The 14737-nt window shown below is 37.5% G+C and overlaps 3 protein-coding genes across 3 annotated transcripts; all 3 read left to right on the top strand.

The window, feature by feature from the left end:
* The first annotated feature begins 145 nt into the window (after nucleotides 1-145).
* LOC145306360 (uncharacterized) lies at nucleotides 146-2578 on the top strand. Its single transcript, XM_080148450.1, has 4 exons — nucleotides 146-854; nucleotides 1081-1615; nucleotides 1721-2256; nucleotides 2574-2578. The coding sequence occupies exons 1-4, from the start codon at nucleotides 146-148 to the stop codon at nucleotides 2576-2578; spliced, it is 1785 nt and encodes a 594-aa protein (XP_080004576.1).
* A 930-nt stretch (nucleotides 2579-3508) lies between these two features.
* On the top strand, nucleotides 3509-7406 carry LOC145306241 (uncharacterized). Its single transcript, XM_080148303.1, has 3 exons — nucleotides 3509-3678; nucleotides 4093-4373; nucleotides 4798-7406. The coding sequence occupies exons 1-3, from the start codon at nucleotides 3618-3620 to the stop codon at nucleotides 6061-6063; spliced, it is 1608 nt and encodes a 535-aa protein (XP_080004429.1). The 5' UTR covers nucleotides 3509-3617; the 3' UTR covers nucleotides 6064-7406.
* Nucleotides 7407-9307: 1901 nt separating this feature from the next.
* On the top strand, nucleotides 9308-12228 carry LOC145306359 (uncharacterized). The gene is made up of 3 exons (XM_080148448.1): nucleotides 9308-10382; nucleotides 10821-11737; nucleotides 12008-12228. The coding sequence occupies exons 1-3, from the start codon at nucleotides 10286-10288 to the stop codon at nucleotides 12167-12169; spliced, it is 1176 nt and encodes a 391-aa protein (XP_080004574.1). The 5' UTR covers nucleotides 9308-10285; the 3' UTR covers nucleotides 12170-12228.
* The last annotated feature ends 2509 nt before the right edge of the window (nucleotides 12229-14737 follow it).

The raw sequence follows: 14737 nt of genomic DNA, 5'->3' as shown, positions 1-14737 counted from the left end.
GAACGCTCACATTCCATCTACGTCGAGTCTACACATTCAACAGAGTTGCCATACAAATCCTATTCCTGACGAAAAATCGTCTGTCGACCCTTCTCATGTCACAAGTGACAAACAAATCAGTGATTCAAGCGATAATACGGCGGCCATGGACAATATTGCGGCTCAGAACTCTCAACCATTGACCGGTAAGCCAATTATTATTACATCCCAGCAACACGTCGACAGTTTAAACACTTCCAGTGATGCCGATTTTTGCCGTTATATTGATTTGATTATTGACAATTTAAAATCCAGAGGTTATTGTCCATTGAACAGAGGAATTCATAATCCCAAGGCCGTATTATTTTATCATGAGGTGCTTGGCGCAAACGATTATGTCTTAAATTTGCTTGAATGGGGATATTTTCCACGCTTAATATCTGAACCTCCTCGTGTCATAGACCTCAAAAACAATAGAAGTGCTCGGCAACACATAGACTTTGTGAGAAATAAGACGAGTGAATGGTGCGACAAAGGTTACGTTCGCAAGGTTGTTGACAAACCCAGGTTTGTCAACCCTTTAACCGTTGCCACAAAAATCGATTCTGAATCGGGTGAATTAAAACTCCGGCAATGTGTCGACTTATGCCGGAGTTTGAACGATCATATCGCCAAAGAGTCCATGTGTATGGAGGATGTCAGCTCGGTCCTTCCGCGGGTCACATCCGGAGCCTGGATGTCGGTTCTGGATGTGGCCTCGATGTACTGTCATTTAAGTTTGGCCAAAGATGCTAGGACATTGTTTGGGTTTGCGGTCGAATCGGAGAGTGGCCAACGAGAGTTTTATGTGTGTCTCACTATGCCATTCGGCACAGGTATTATTTTCGCATCACTTTTCGATAAACTACATTACCATAACAAGAAATAGCTATTATTTTCTACACAATATGTCTGTCGTTTTTAGACTGATTTTTATTTTTAACCTCAAGGCGTCAAGAGTCGACGCCGTGCACATGACAAAGTCGCATTTGGGTTGATATTTTTTATTCTTAAAATCCTTTTCACATTCCACAGCAAATTCTCATCACAACTTTATTACAGGACCGGCCACCTATGTGATGGATAAGCTCATACAACCCATACGGCGATTTTGTCATCTGCACGGCGTCGACTTCTCATGTTTCGTCGACGACTCGATAAACATCAGCCTCACAAAGATCAAAGCCTTAGCCTGTCTCAAATTCATCAAATACGTGTTCACTTGTGCAGGATGGGAGCTCTCATTGGCCAAAACAAAGGGTCCAGCTACCATGATTCTTTATCTCGGATTTCACATCAATTCTATTGACATGAAAATAACCGTTCCATATTTAAAAGTGATTATTCTTGCCAATGACATCAGCAAACTTATCGACAAATTTCATGTGGCAGGCCAGATTCATTCCAAAGAGTTAGCGCACGTTCTGGGGATGGCCTGCCACTTTATCACAAGTCATGGAAACATCATGCGCATTTGTACTAGGACTTGTCAGCAACAGTTAGGTTTAACAGTACAACTCCATGACTGGAACAGTCACTTAAAGCTGACGGACAAAATGACCTGGGAATTATCCCACTTGAAGGATTTCATAGTTAGGTATTATTTTTTCCCACATTTTCTCACGTCGCAAACACGAACCTTTTTTAATCTATAGCAGAATCACATTATTTCAACTTTTAATGGATTTTTTATTGTTTCTAGATTCAACGGCCAGGCTATACGCCAGATGCACACCACTGTTCGTGTCCTTTTACCAGCGGAGCAGGAGGTTTATCTTGGACTGGTCAACCCCAGCGACGTCGCCAGGCTGGCTTCAATCATGGTCAGCGATTCATCTGAAACGAAGGCCTACATATATGAGGCCGATCAACTACGGATCATCCAGGAGTACCCCTTCAGACTCGATGAGCAGCAACAAAGCAGCACCTACAGGGAGTTACTTGCCGTGCATCAGGTTTTCTTACACAATAATAAGTTTTTAGAGCTTAACAAAGGTCAGTCAGTCGCCTGGCTGACCGATAACCAGGCCGTCGTTTCAATTCTGCAAAGGGGTTCTCGCATCACTCAGATTCAGCAACTAGCCATGGACATCACTATTTCTCAAGTTCAAAACGATATTAAAATTTTGCCCGTGTGGCAACGCCGTAATACGTCCCTCTTGCAGCTAGCCGACGATGGCAGCAAGTCGGACAATACGGACGAATGGTCCATAGCCGATCACCATTATAATGCAATTTGTAAAAATTTTAATGTCTATCCGTCTTGTGATTTAATGGCCACATCTAAGAACAGTAAATGCAACATGTTTTATTCTAAATTACCTGACAAAGCAGCATCAGGAGTTAACGTTTTCTTACAAGAATTGTCCTCCAATATTTCTTATTATGCTTGCCCGCCAATTAAACTCATAACACCCTTAGTACACAAAATTTTAGATCAATCTAATATTACATGTTTACTAGTAATCCCATATTGGCCGTCAGCTAGTTTTTGGCCTCTTTTTATTGATTTAGGTCGTTTCAGACCTTTTATTAAAAAGCTGTACATTTTCCAGACTAGTTTCACATCAGAATCTGACAAATGCATTTTCAAAGATCAGACGAATTTTTCTATGATGGCACTTTTAATTAAATCCTAAATCCATAGGTTATTTTTCATACACGATTACAGTTTTTAATAAGTAGAAATATATATTACCATATATACGTATATTTGTGTTTTCTCTTAAAAAACGAAAATTTGGGATGTTAATGTGAAAAGCCATCGAAAGAATATATTTGTTTTTTAAAACATTAGTCTTTTTAGACAAGAATTATATAGTTACCAATACCTCTATGTTGTGTCATTCCTTGCATATTTGAATATTTTTGGTCAATAATATATTTCATAATATATTTTTATGTCGTATTTCACGATTACGATTGTATTTTAATACGAAGAATGTTGCTATTCATAATTCACACAGGATAGTGATTCGATTGGCCACAATACAAAATTGTTAGGAATAACTCCACGTTTAGGTGTTTTATTTTATATGTAAATTTTCGACTCATTTTAGATCCATCAATCTAAATTATACTCAAAAGTTTTTTCACATTTCACAATTTTTTAACCAAAAAAAGAAATGTGCAGTCTTGTATAACACATTCCTGGCATGGAATATTTGTTAGTAATACAATTTCGGACGAAAATTTGTTTAGACCAATCCATCAAAATTCTTTTTTATGCAAATTTCACCTGTGATATTTTACCAAACCATTGATCTCTATGAAACCTAATATGTTTATTAATACTCAATTTGGACGAAAAATTATTAGACTCATAAATTGAAATTTATGTAAATTGATTATTTCTGTGATATCCTTGTCATATATACCAGTGCAATACATTAACGGGTTCTTAAGAAGGATAGAATTTTAGATTTTTTCAGCAATAAGTCCATTTTTTCTCTTTTTTATAATACACTCATGAATCAAAATCTATCCTGTCTATAGTAGAACCAAATGACTTTAGAAAATTTTTCTCATGATGTTATATCCATTTCAGACACATTCTAGAGACTTCAGCCACTATCTTGTTATTTTTTAAATAACTTAAAATGCCCAGACCTGGATATGATCCTGCGGCTAGAGCTCGGCTTCTTCAGCGCAAAGTAAAGGGTGAGCATTTTTTACATCTCCCTGCGGATTTTATTCATATCGAATATTTTTTACTTATTAATAAACCTGCGAGTTTTTTACCACCATCACACAATTTTTCTGCGTAAGACAACCGTTACAACATACAGTTTATTTAGTTGTTTCGAAACTTTTTTCGACGTATCTAGTCTACATGGATTTGTTGTTTACTCAAACAAATGGTCATAAGACAACATAAACGCAGGCAACAAGCTCGAGCTTCAACTCATCAGATCGTTTGTCTTTTCATTACAAAATCTTGTCAATCTGCCCTGATTTTTGCAATTCACACTTTTTTATATTCTATTAAGTCAAGAAAAGATTATTTCCAGTAATTATTTATTTACATGCACATAAAACCTACGAATTATCTACATGAGATGTTAATTATTTCAGCGGGTTCAGGTCTGCCGTCAGGCATGACTCGTAGAGGAGCCCTGAATGCGATTAAAGCAGTATCGCTGCTCGACCTATCCCCGTCCAAGAAGCGCGACGCCCAGTTGTTATGCGCGGCGCGTGCAAAGTCTACCACCACGATCCACAATCACGTCATCACCTTTTACACCAGCTTCCTGAGAAAGCACGGTTTACCGGTCAACACATTTGATGAGAGGACATTAATCTCCTTTGCCCATTTTTGTGAGGATACCAAGAAGCCGTATTCCTTCATGAAACAAGTAAGCATATGATTAATCGTTTTTCCTCGCCATTAATTTCCTCATAACTTAGATTTAGGTCGTCCTGGCTAAAATCTTTTAGTACGTTTTTTAATGCACAGAATAATCTGCTCAGTGTTACCAAGTTTCTTTACATAGAATAACACAGATTCTTTCTAACCCGTTTTATACAGAAAAATCGAAGGATTTATCGCCGTTTTCAATATAGGATCTTTTTGTTTTAACCACAACAAAGCAGAATATTTTTTCCAACTTTTGATAGAGAACATTTTATCGAGCCATATGATAGTTTACAGGTCCAGTAAAAATTAGCAATACATTTTCTTTTCTTTCATAAAACTAATGCTCATAGATTGCACACATTTGCATGAAAACAGTATCAGAACAATGTCATATAAGATATTTTCAATACAAATTATTTCAGATCCCTGGGAGCCTCAGGAGCTGGTGTTACATACTTAATAAGTCTATGTCGGAATACACTCCTAGGGCACAGAGGATTCTTGAGGGTGTCACTCGTAGAGCGGCGGCGGAAAGGAGACCGGTTCGGAAAGCGACGCCCATCCCACAGGAGGTCATGAGGAGAGCCTTGCTCAGGTTGGTAAGGGGATATCAGTCTGTATGGGATATTCCTCTCCCGGAATTTCGTGCCTGCGTCGCCCTGATCCTCCAATTTCATCATTTTACGAGATTGGGGGATTTGGACGAACTGCGGGCCTGCCACATCAGCCGGGATGTGGTAGGTGGGACACAAGTTTTGAAGGTCATTTATCCCAAACGAAAAAATGACCAAGAGAGACTCGGATCCGAGTCTCTCTTGTTCGCCGAGGAGAGCGACATTTGCCCAGTAAAGCTGATATCTCTTTACTTTACCAGGAGCGGGTTCCGATTTTTTGATGGGCGTTGCGTCGATACCAATTTTGTTTTCTGCCGCACGAACTGCGTGTACACATCCACAGGAAAACAAACTGTGTCCGACGGACGTTTTGCAATTTCCGTAGGAACGTTGTTGAGGGACATTCAGAGGATCTGCAGCGGCGCAGGTTACGGGGGGAAAATCGGAAGGAAATCCGGCAAAATGGCAGGGGTTTCCGCTGCCTGCGACGCCGGATTATCCGATGAAGCCCTCCGTGACAAGGGCCGCTGGAGATCCACTGAAATGTCCCAACACTATCGTCAACATACGACCAAGTATTTACACGCCTTAGGCTCATGTATATCTTTAGACGGCAATCACAACGGATTACAAGCCGCCAGACAGGGTAACGTTCCAATATTCCGGAACTGCGTGTTGCAAAGGAATCTGGCGACACCTCCACCGCCTTTGTCAGCCAGGGAAACATCTCCAGTTCGCACCCCGGTTCGGAACCTGCCAAGACCTGTCTTCGCGCAACCGCCACCGCGACCAGCACCACGTCCGTCACCTGCTCCTGCTCGGTCTCCACCTACGCCAATAAGTAGACGGTTTAGACAGCCGCCGCCTCCTCTACCACAGGCCACCAAGATTTCAGCCTCTGCACGGCTGTTTCATACCCCCAGATCTTATGGTGCTCGAGCCGCGACAGGTACACTCCACAACATCCAGCTGGTGTCGCCATTCAACCAAGCGTCACATTTCATCGATGACACAGTGTATCACCCCACCGGATTTCGTCAAGGAGGCGCAGCCATTCGCAGCTGGTTGCAGTAAAAATTATCAAACCAATTATTCTGGCTAGAGAAATTATCTATTAGGCCCATTTATTCAAAATTTTGTATGTAAATTTATCTGCAATCTCTCTAGAAAGTTGTCAGACTTGGTAGATTGTTGGTTTACCATCAATCATTTTTTGATCTAACTTTAGGCCCATTTTTTCCAAATTTTCATGCAAAAAATTATCAAACCAATCCTTCTGACTAGAGAAATAATCTATTAGGCCCATTTATTCGAAATTTTTTATGTGCAATCTCTCTAGAAAATTGTCAGACATGGTAGATTTTTGATTTACCAACAATCATTTTTTGATCTAAATTTAGGCCCATTTTTTCCAAATTTTCATGCAAAAAATCCTGTATAAACGAAAAACCAAGATTGGTTGAAATCAGGCATTTTAGCTTTCATGACAACAAACAGTTTTTGATCCATTATTTCGAAATTTTTTATGTTCTGTTAATCATTGCAGGCAGTCTGCTAAGTATATATACCTCAGCATTTCATATGCATTTTTCACGCTTTAGTTCGAATTCATTAGATCCATTAATTCAAATTTATAAATGAAAATTCATACGTGCCACACAGTATTCGAAAATTTCTTGTACCAGTGCAAAAACTACTCTAATCATTAAAAATTGTACAAATGTATCTGAAAATATAATTATGAATCATTATTTTTGCTTTGTTATTTTGTATATATTTAAATATAACAATGTCTCGAGCATTCCAGATGCTAATATTCACATCATTTTTTATCGAATTCACAACATCGTTCGTTCAACAAAATTATTTCGAATTTTCGAACTGTCTTGAATTTAGTAAAAATTCGATAATATCCCGTTTCTTTTCTACATACGTACACAATCCACATATTTTAGTTTTATTCGACAAAAAATGAAATGCAACATCATTTTTTCAAACCATTTTTCGAGCCTCATAAGGAGCAGTTATTCAAAACACTTAAACCAAATAAACAAGGATCTTTACGTCAATGCAATCAACCAGAAAAGTTATACATTTTCGAATAAAAGTACTTATAAGTCCGCTTCGAAAAAGTATAGAATAAGGATAGAAATTCGAGAACAGATTGTCAAAAAATTTGCCATTTTCAAAGGATATAAGTTAAAATATTCGGCCCTTCAGGTTTTCTAAAATAATACTCCACACCCGAAACTTCTTTATTTTTTGGGACGAATGTTTTTTCGAAATTCCCTCGATTGTGGCGAAAATTTACCCGTCGAAATTACGAATCGGTGATAAAGGGACTCGATCCAAGAACCCCAGCATATTCGAATTGCAAGGAACTTTGATGTAAGGTTTATGACGTATTCACAAGGAGTCATAAATCGCTATTCATGGTGCAGTGTAATTCGAATTATGCGGGGGTTTTAATCGAGTTTCGAAGAACAGATTAGTTATGAGATGGTGAATTTTCGACACAATCGAGGGGATGGAGGCCCAATACATTCGTTGTCTTTTGTTCCTAATTAAAGGGTACGAAAAGTGCATATATGGGAAATGAGTTTAGTCGACCGTAAACGTATAGAAAGCACGTCCGGCACGGGTCGCTAATTTCAATATATGCAGCCTTGAAGAAAGGAGCGTACCGTACCGTCCTGATTTAAGAAGTAAGGCAGGCGGTACGGCGAGTGACGTCAGAGAGCATCTGAAGTCGTTACTATGGCAGGGGCCATTTATTTTGTTGATATGTAATTATCATTATGGCCGCTAGGAGGCAGTAGTTTACCTTGCGCACAGAAGGCATGGTACAATTTATTTGTTGATATGTAATTATCATTATGGCCGCTAGGAGGCAGTAGTTTACCTTGCGCACAGAAGGCATGGTACAATAGAAAGATATATGGAATTGGCAAGCCCAGACGGGCCGGGTCAATTTTTTAAGAAAAGAATTACACCAGTATAGGCAGAGGGAGCACCTCTTGACTAGAGCAGCATCGGTAGGCCGCTACGTACGGTACGGTACAAGACAGGCTGGTTGCTTATCCCACATGGTTAAAAATTTGATCATTTGGCGGGAACACACACCGAGACACACACACGCATACTAGCTAGCTTGCAGTTAAAGATTAATTTTCTTCAATTGAAGTTTAACACTCGTCCTGTCAACATCTCAATACTCGTGTTAAAAGATAGAGAATATTATAGTAAAAAATCAAGCTTTTATATACAGTGAATGCATTTTTAGTACTTATTAAAATTTATCAACATATAATGAAACAAAGATAGTGAAAAATAGTCAAAGAATTTAAGTTTTTTACGCGATAAAATCTATAAAAAAATATGATATATATGTGTAGTTTTGGGTGTGGTGTATTAATTTAAATCATCTGTTTAGGGCATAGTTATTCAAAACACTTAAACCAAATAAACAAGGATCTTTACGTCAATGCAATCAACCAGAAAAGTTATACATTTTCGAATAAAAGTACTTATAAGTCCGCTTCGAAAAAGTATAGAATAAGGATAGAAATTCGAGAACAGATTGTCAAAAAATTTGCCATTTTCAAAGGATATAAGTTAAAATATTCGGCCCTTCAGGTTTTCTAAAATAATACTCCACACCCGAAACTTCTTTATTTTTTGGGACGAATGTTTTTTCGAAATTCCCTCGATTGTGGCGAAAATTTACCCGTCGAAATTACGAATCGGTGATAAAGGGACTCGATCCAAGAACCCCAGCATATTCGAATTGCAAGGAACTTTGATGTAAGGTTTATGACGTATTCACAAGGAGTCATAAATCGCTATTCATGGTGCAGTGTAATTCGAATTATGCGGGGGTTTTAATCGAGTTTCGAAGAACAGATTAGTTATGAGATGGTGAATTTTCGACACAATCGAGGGGATGGAGGCCCAATACATTCGTTGTCTTTTGTTCCTAATTAAAGGGTACGAAAAGTGCATATATGGGAAATGAGTTTAGTCGACCGTAAACGTATAGAAAGCACGTCCGGCACGGGTCGCTAATTTCAATATATGCAGCCTTGAAGAAAGGAGCGTACCGTACCGTCCTGATTTAAGAAGTAAGGCAGGCGGTACGGCGAGTGACGTCAGAGAGCATCTGAAGTCGTTACTATGGCAGGGGCCATTTATTTTGTTGATATGTAATTATCATTATGGCCGCTAGGAGGCAGTAGTTTACCTTGCGCACAGAAGGCATGGTACAATTTATTTGTTGATATGTAATTATCATTATGGCCGCTAGGAGGCAGTAGTTTACCTTGCGCACAGAAGGCATGGTACAATAGAAAGATATATGGAATTGGCAAGCCCAGACGGGCCGGGTCAATTTTTTAAGAAAAGAATTACACCAGTATAGGCAGAGGGAGCACCTCTTGACTAGAGCAGCATCGGTAGGCCGCTACGTACGGTACGGTACAAGACAGGCTGGTTGCTTATCCCACATGGTTAAAAATTTGATCATTTGGCGGGAACACACACCGAGACACACACACGCATACTAGCTAGCTTGCAGTTAAAGATTAATTTTCTTCAATTGAAGTTTAACACTCGTCCTGTCAACATCTCAATACTCGTGTTAAAAGATAGAGAATATTATAGTAAAAAATCAAGCTTTTATATACAGTGAATGCATTTTTAGTACTTATTAAAATTTATCAACATATAATGAAACAAAGATAGTGAAAAATAGTCAAAGAATTTAAGTTTTTTACGCGATAAAATCTATAAAAAAATCCCCACCCTCCCTCCCTTTTTACGAAAATTTGTTTTGTTTCTCCACTTCTTTCCCAAAGAATTTTTGCACAAAAACTTTTTGAATTATCTTGTTTAGAAATATATTTCTTTAAATTCTTATTTTTTATTAATAATGTGTCAATTCCAATTTCCATATTTCGCTATTCTATCCTTTCGTTTTACCGCAATTACTGAATCTTTTTCATCTTTTTTGATTTAATTTTACACTTTTACGCAATACAGTAGTTTTGATATTTCATTTAAAATTATATAAAAATACTATTCCCTTTTTTCGTTAATCAGTTTTTTATTTTTATTTAGAAACAGACTTTTTCCTTTACTTTTTTCGCATTTTTTACATTTTAATTTTGGCAATACATATCTTTCTTATCTGTTTCTTTCTGTTTTATAATTCTACTATATTTTTATTTGACATTCTTTTTACATTTCAGATTTTTCATTCGGTTTTTGTTTGTTTACTTGGATTGTTTGTGCTTAAAAAATGGCTGAGCCTCACGATGAAGGGGAGATCCCCGATCTTGGTGACCTTGCTGGAGATTTACCCATGGAATACGAGGGCTTTGAACCCATATCTCCAGGTAAATTAGGTCATCTATTTTGGTCGTTATCGAATATAGGCATGCGACGCGAATTTTAATATGATATTTTGAAACGCCAATTCAGATATATGAAAGTAGTAATATTATAATCTATATAACAACAAGATAGATGTTTTTTTTTTTTTTTTTTTTTTTTTTTTTTTTTTTTTTTTTTTTTTTCAACGATTCCTTATGGCTAAGAACAAAATTAAACCAAGCATACGATCGTATTATTAGTTCCATTATCGTAAAAATTTAATATTTACGCGATTATTTCATTTTTGTTTATCCGCAGAACACATTCACCGCACGAATACACCACGTTATTTTAATCACCTAGCGGCAGAATAAACAAAGAAACACTCATTAATTTTCATCACAATTTAATATAGAGATGCACATATGTTATTCCGATTTAGTATTTCTTTTGTTTTTCAGCTCACTCCATTGAGAATGGTCTCAACGACGACGTCGATGTCAGCAGATCGAGTGAAGAGGACATAGATTTAGGACTGAATCAGTCCCATTTTGGAGACATCCAACAGGACAATATCCCAGCCATGCCTGCAGAACCCGGCGCTTTCAACGGCGCAAATGCAACAGGGCATATAGCTCCCCAAGGATCCTCCACCCCTTTGCATCCGGCTCAACAGGACCAAGCTAGACACGTCCCTCCAGCTGCAGGCTTTGCTCAGCACCCAGCAGGACACAGCTATGCCATGCATCCTCCTGCAAACCAGAGCATGATTTTGCCCCCAGCACCTCAGCCGCAGATGTTGCCAGCAGCCAATAGCGTTAACGACAAAGGACCCATTCGAAACAGACGCAAGTCGGCCGAAATTTTGCGCATGGCAGCACAACCTTTCATGGCGCCCCGCAGCAAGACTGTTGAAAGACCTCAAGCATCCAAGAATCCGCCGGTCAATGACGTGCCCGACTCGGTTCCCAAGCACGTCCTCATGGACGTTATCCGTGCATTGTCAGCCAATAATCAACCGTCCGCTCATGAACGACCACAGGCTCAAGCTCAGCATGCTCCACAACCTTCTACGAGTCATGCTCCTGTCGCTGCTTTGCCCACGCCGTTCAACCATGCTCCAAACGCGATACAGAGCCAGCCATTCCCACTTCCGGACGGGTGGTCAAGGGTGGGCCTACCTTCGAGGCGATTGGTAGATGGGGTCCCTGCGCGCGCAAAAACACCATCGTTCATTCTGCAGCACTATTCAACAGTGCAGCAGAAGCGTTTATCGGCGATCACGTCGATAAACGCATCGATGGTCAGGGACTCCAACTACCTTCGCCTCATGCAGAAGGTAGGACTCGACCTGCAGACCGTGACCCACAACACAGAGGTGTGTATCATGTTTTTTATCCAATTATTTCTTAAACAAAGATTATTAAATTTTCTCTTTTTTGATCAGCTAAGAACAGATTTCACGAATATTTAGAAAAGTGTTTAATGATTTTTAATGAATCCATACGTTATAAAACCTATGGCATTCGGAAGCGAATATTTATTTAAAACTATTAATCGATCTCTCAGTATTCTTTATTATGCCTATTCATTTAGAAGTTTTAATAACCAACACCGGAATAATGCTCATAAAAATTTATTGATTTAGGATGTGATCAGAGAGATGTACTATCAAGGGTTGCCAGTACAGGTGCATGGTGATATGCATCGCATGATGAACACGCTGCTTCTCACACTAGAAGTCCTTGCCTTCATGTCATTATATGTGTCACTCACTTTCACAACCAGCCCTTCAGTCGTTACAAAGTAAGTAATACACTTTGAAATTTTTAGGACCACTTAGGTACTTACCAAAAAATAAAAAACCTTTTTCACTCTGTTCTTATGGATATCAGATACGTTATTGAATTATTGAATAATTAAATAATTAATTCCCTCATAACTTAGGTTTAGGTCGTCCTGGCTAAAATTTTTTAGTACGTTTTTTAATGCACAGAATAACCTGCTCAGTGTTACCAAGTTTCTATACATAGAATAACACAGATTCTTTCTAACCCGTTTTATACAGAAAAATCGAAGGATTTATCGCCGTTTTCAATATAGGATCTTTTTGTTTTAACCACAACAAAGCAGAATATTTTTTCCAACTCTTGATAGAGAACATTTTATCGAGCCATATGATAGTTTACAGGTCCAGTAAAAATTAGCAATGCATTTTCTTTTCTTTCATAAAACTAATGCTCATAGATTGCACACATTTGCATGAAAACAGTATCAGAACAATGTCATATAAGATATTTTCAATACAAATTATTTCAGATCCCTGGGAGCCTCAGGAGCTGGTGTTACATACTTAATAAGTCTATGTCGGAATATTATTAATTTATTTTAATTAATAATTAATTATTGAATTATGAATATAAAAATCACGAAACCTTAGTAGTTATTTTTAGCGTATCCTAAAATAAAAAGTAGTAACATTCTTTGTTTAAAGCTTAAGATCTCTAAAAATGTTAATCCGAATAGCGACTTAGGGCGTTAAGCAACTATTTTTAAGCAAATTGTTTCTTGAAAAAAAAACATTTCAAATCCGTGTTTAGAAACAGTAATAACAAAATCTACAAAAGTATACTATTTTATATTTATTAGTGGATTTTAAAATTAATCTTTTTTTTTCCTTTTAAATATTGAGTAATGGTTGACCGCAGATACGTAAATTTGATATCCTATAATATAAAGAAGTAAGCTTTTTTTGTCTGTAGCGTAGGATCTCGCTAACAACTGAACCGAAAGGGTTCTCCTTCACATTAAAGCTTCTTATAGGTCCTGAGATGGTTTTAGGCTATTTTTCTGCCCCTCCATATCCCTCCGAATATAAAGCCCCTAGAAGCTAGGGGCACAGTAGCTAGTATATATATATGATAATGAATATAGAATACGTGGACATTTGGGTTGCTACAATGCAATAGTACTAATTTATTGGTCAGTATGTTCCTGGAGAAGATGGGGTAAAGGGGGTGGGTATCTATTTTAGCCAGCTAAGAGTATCACTATATTAGAGTACATGAAAATCTGGTTCAACATTATATTTGTTAATAGTTAAAATTACGTAGCTATATAGGTTGCTAACATGAGCAAGCATCATTTATTGGTCAATTCGTTTATTCACTAGGAGGGGATGGAATGGGATAAAGGGGTAGGATGGTGGTATCGTTATTTTCAGCCAGCTGCGATTATCATTTTATTAGAATACATGAAAATCTGGTGCAAAATGGTATTTGTGTCGACGATGACATAAACACCAACTTTCAAAATTATTGAATTTCTTTAAATTATCTACTAAAGAGTATCTATTAACGATTTTTTGTTATATAAAAAGAAATATACCATAATTAGTACATTTAATATTTTCAGGAAAGCTTCATGTCCTCCCCTCCCCCTCCCACCATTCAAATTCAGGATTAAAACCTGTAGAGGCTAGGCACGAAGATAAAGATTAATTAAAAGTAACAGGATGTCTGATTATCATTCTTTGGTTCATTAAGTTAAGTATCTAAACGTTTCAACCACAAATGGTAATCTACAGAAGGGATAACTTTGTGTATTGTCATTGGAGATGTACATCAATTCAACGGCCATTGTATTATTCTTTTAGATCCCTGTATTTAGCCCGTATGGTTTCGTTATGTTTTTATTCAGTTTATACAATATCGATAATATAAAGAAATAGCCATATGTCCTTTGGATTGCAAAACAGATCTATAGACCTTTTTCGTCTGTTATCAAATTTGTTTATGCTTCTTGACTGTGTTAATATACCCGTCACCATTGCACATTGGGGCAAATCAACCAAAAAGGGGATTTAATTATTTAGCACCCTTAAAATTCATCTCACAAAAATTTCATTTTATACTTTTTTGTAGGTAATTAAACAAGAAACAAATTTGCTTTTATGTTTTTTTCTGTCATTTGAAAGGAACATGGAGATAAAGGTCATTTTATGAAGGTAGATAGAAAATTACCAGATTAACCCCTCCCGAAAATAGCCCCCCCTTACCCTATCCATCTATCTATCCATCAATCTATCCATCTATCTATCCATATATCTATCCATCTGTCTATCCATCTATCTATCCATCTATCTATCCATCTATCTATCTATCCATCTATCTATCCATCTATCTATCCATATATCTATCCATCTGTCTATCCATCTGTCTATCCATCTATCTATCCATCTATCTATCCATCTATCTTTCCATCTATCTATCCATCTATCTATCCATCTATCTATCCATCTATCTATCCATCTATCTATCCATCTATCTATCCATCTCTCTATCCATCTATATATCGATCCATCTATCTATCCATCAAC

Source organism: Acartia tonsa, chromosome 14 (genome assembly GCF_053477335.1).
Source record: "Acartia tonsa isolate MP-2025a chromosome 14, ASM5347733v1, whole genome shotgun sequence".
NCBI classification, from domain to species: domain Eukaryota; kingdom Metazoa; phylum Arthropoda; class Copepoda; order Calanoida; family Acartiidae; genus Acartia; species Acartia tonsa.
The sequence above is the reverse complement of the archived record's forward strand: the minus strand, read 5'-3'. Positions and strand labels throughout refer to the sequence as shown.